General features: G+C 44.8%; 1 protein-coding gene across 1 annotated transcript; it reads left to right on the plus strand.

The window, feature by feature from the left end:
- Positions 1–2,007: 2,007 nt before the first annotated feature.
- Positions 2,008–2,891, plus strand: LOC116379542 (potassium voltage-gated channel subfamily D member 1-like; the record flags this gene model as incomplete). Its single annotated transcript, XM_031841491.1, has 1 exon — positions 2,008–2,891. A coding segment is annotated over one exon (756 nt), but the record flags the coding sequence as incomplete, so codon positions are not given.
- Positions 2,892–2,997: the final 106 nt, after the last annotated feature.

Genomic DNA, 2,997 nt, shown 5'->3' on the forward strand with positions numbered 1-2,997 from the left:
GGTTTAGTCAACAACACCAACCGTTAGGTTTAGTCAACAACACCAACAGTTAGGTTTAGTCAACAACACCAACAGTTATCTTTAGTCAACAACACCAACAGTTAGGTTTCGTCAACAACACCAACAGTTAGGTTTCGTCATCAAAACCACCAACAGTTAGCTTTAGTCAACAAAACCACCAACAGTTAGCTTTAGTCATCAAAACCACCAACAGTTAGGTTCAGTCAACAAAACCACCAACAGTTAGGTTTAGTCAACAAAACCACCAACAGTTAGGTTTAGTCATCAAAACCACCAACAGTTAGCTTTAGTCAACAAAACCACCAACAGTTAGCTTTAGTCAACAAAACCACCAACAGTTAGGTTCAGTCAACAAAACCACCAACAGTTAGGTTTCGACAACAACACCAACAGTTAGGTTTCGACAACAACACCAACAGTTAGGTTTAGACAACAACACCAACAGTTAGGTTTCGACAACAACACCAACAGTTAGGTTTCGACAACAACACCAACAGTTAGGTTTTATAACACCCGCCTCTTTCCTAGTGTACTTCAGTGGATACTGTGACCTTTGACGTTTCATGTCTTCCTAATGTCTCTTGGAGAAGAGCTTTGTCAGCTCAATGACTGCTGTGTAAAAACAACTAACCAGACTCCATTGTAAGTCAGGTTTCAGCTTCATACTCCAGCTTTCTTTCTGTAAGTGATTTCTTTATCGAGCCTCCAGAGCTCTTCATGTTTGTCAGCTCAGCATATCGTCTTTAGAGGCTCTTATGTCTTTAAGTCTTTGTCTTTAAAGCTGACCCGTCTCATGGTTCAGTGTTTCCTCACATTCCTTCATTCTGTTAACAAATTTAATTCTCATTTCACTCGCTCAACTCTTCGCCCACAGTTTCTCTGTAGAAACAGTCCACATGCTTTTTATTTTTAATCTTCTGGTAAATTTCACAGATTCTGCTGTTTTTCTGATGCTTCTCTCTGCTCTTAAATTACAGCATTTGGCTCAACATCTGGGTTTTTGGGGCAAAAAAGTTTGGGAAAGAAATTTAACTTCCTGCAGATCAGTTTCTTAGTCGCTGTGAAAGTCGCTGGCTGCTGTAGGACTTTCATTTATGTATCGCTATAGTTATCTGGCTTGTTTTGTTCAGGCAGTAACTTGTTAGTTTATTAGTACCTGTGTGTTGGCTGCTGGCTGTGGGTCAAAGTGTGATGTTTTTACAGCATTAGCTCACTATGTTTAGAGCCAAAAGGGAAGAAAAGAAACAGTTAACCTTACTTAAGAAACTCAGTCGCCATAATATAATGTTAGTATTGCATGTTTCTTCAAAAAAAAAAAAGTATATGGTTCATGTCAATATTTCTACTTGAATATCAACGTTACAGTGTCTAAACTTTTGGCGTTTTGACAGCTCTGATAGGTCATTGTTTGCTCGTTGGCATCAGAATCTATAAACTGTGCTGCGTTGATAAATCCGTGGAGCTGTCCCTGGTGCTGAAGCAGCCGACGTATGTGTATTGTTTCCTGTTGGATCTATAAAGTACACATTCTAGTTCAGAGAATATTTCACGGGGACAGTTCATGGGACGGTCTGCTGGTCTATTACCTAACCCTACTGCCTACTAATACCATATGCACTAAGAAGACATACTATACAGTGACTTTTTCATAACCTTTTTGCACACACTATTTTATGACTTTTTATAACTTTCTTTGACCTTTTTTAGACATGCTATACTATACTCCAGAGTCCACGTTTTGTCTTAGCCCGGTACATTCTGAATAATAGCATTTAAACGTGGCGTTAGTTGATTGTAAACGACTAGATAATGTGGATTCACTTTGAGACATAAATGACGTCTCCTTTGTTAACTTGGTAGGTAGAGAATCCTCTCGAAATGAAATCCCTGCTTTTGTAGCAGGACTTTGGTCTCTGACTTGATTTAATGTTGACTCGCTCACGTTGGCCAAACTAAGTCTTGAATCATTACAGATAAATCGTGTCATCTTCATCTTCCACTTCCTCTTCCTATTTTTGTGTGAAGGAATACCGAGACAGGAAAAAGGAGAACCAGGAGCGTCTAGCGGAGGACACGGAGGCCAACGAGGGGATGGACGCCCCCCTCCCCCCTAACAGCACCTCCAGGGAGCGCCTCTGGCGGGCCTTCGAGAACCCCCACACCTCCACCATGGCGCTGGTCTTCTACTACGTCACCGGCTTCTTCATCGCCGTCTCTGTCATCGCCAACGTGGTGGAGACGGTGCCCTGCCGGCCCCCCAAGGGCAGCGTCAGGGACCTCCCCTGCGGGGAGAAATACCATCTGGCCTTCTTCTGCATGGACACGGCCTGCGTGCTCATCTTCACCTTCGAGTACCTGATGCGCCTCTTCGCCGCGCCGAGCCGCTGCAAGTTCATGCGCTCGGTGATGTCGGTGATCGACGTGGTGGCCATCATGCCGTACTACATCGGCCTGGTGATGCCCGAGAACGAGGACGTGAGTGGCGCCTTCGTCACGCTGCGCGTTTTCCGCGTCTTCCGCATCTTCAAGTTCTCGCGTCACTCTGCGGGTCTGAGGATTTTGGGCTACACGCTGAAGAGCTGCGCCTCCGAGCTGGGCTTCCTGCTCTTCTCCCTCACCATGGCCATCATCATCTTCGCCACCGTCATGTTCTACGCCGAGAAGGGCACCGCGGGCTCCACCTTCACCTCCATCCCGGCCTCCTTCTGGTACACCATCGTCACCATGACCACACTCGGGTGAGTTGACGCCACTTTCCCTTTTTTTGTTTCTTTTTCTTTTTCCGCCCGGCTGCTGTGATGCTCAAACAGATATTCTTTATGTTGCCACCGACCTTGTGTTTTGTGATATTATGTCATTATTATTGGTTACGGAGACGAGTTCTAACAGTCTGTTTCCACCATGAGAAGAGAGGAAGTGTGAAAAATATTGTGTGTGTGTGTGTGTGTGTGTGTGTGTGTGTGTGTGTGTGTGTGT

The sequence above is a fragment of the Anarrhichthys ocellatus genome, unplaced genomic scaffold, assembly GCF_004355925.1.
Source record: "Anarrhichthys ocellatus isolate YVR2014 unplaced genomic scaffold, GSC_Weel_1.0 scaffold4539, whole genome shotgun sequence".
NCBI lineage: Eukaryota > Metazoa > Chordata > Actinopteri > Perciformes > Anarhichadidae > Anarrhichthys > Anarrhichthys ocellatus.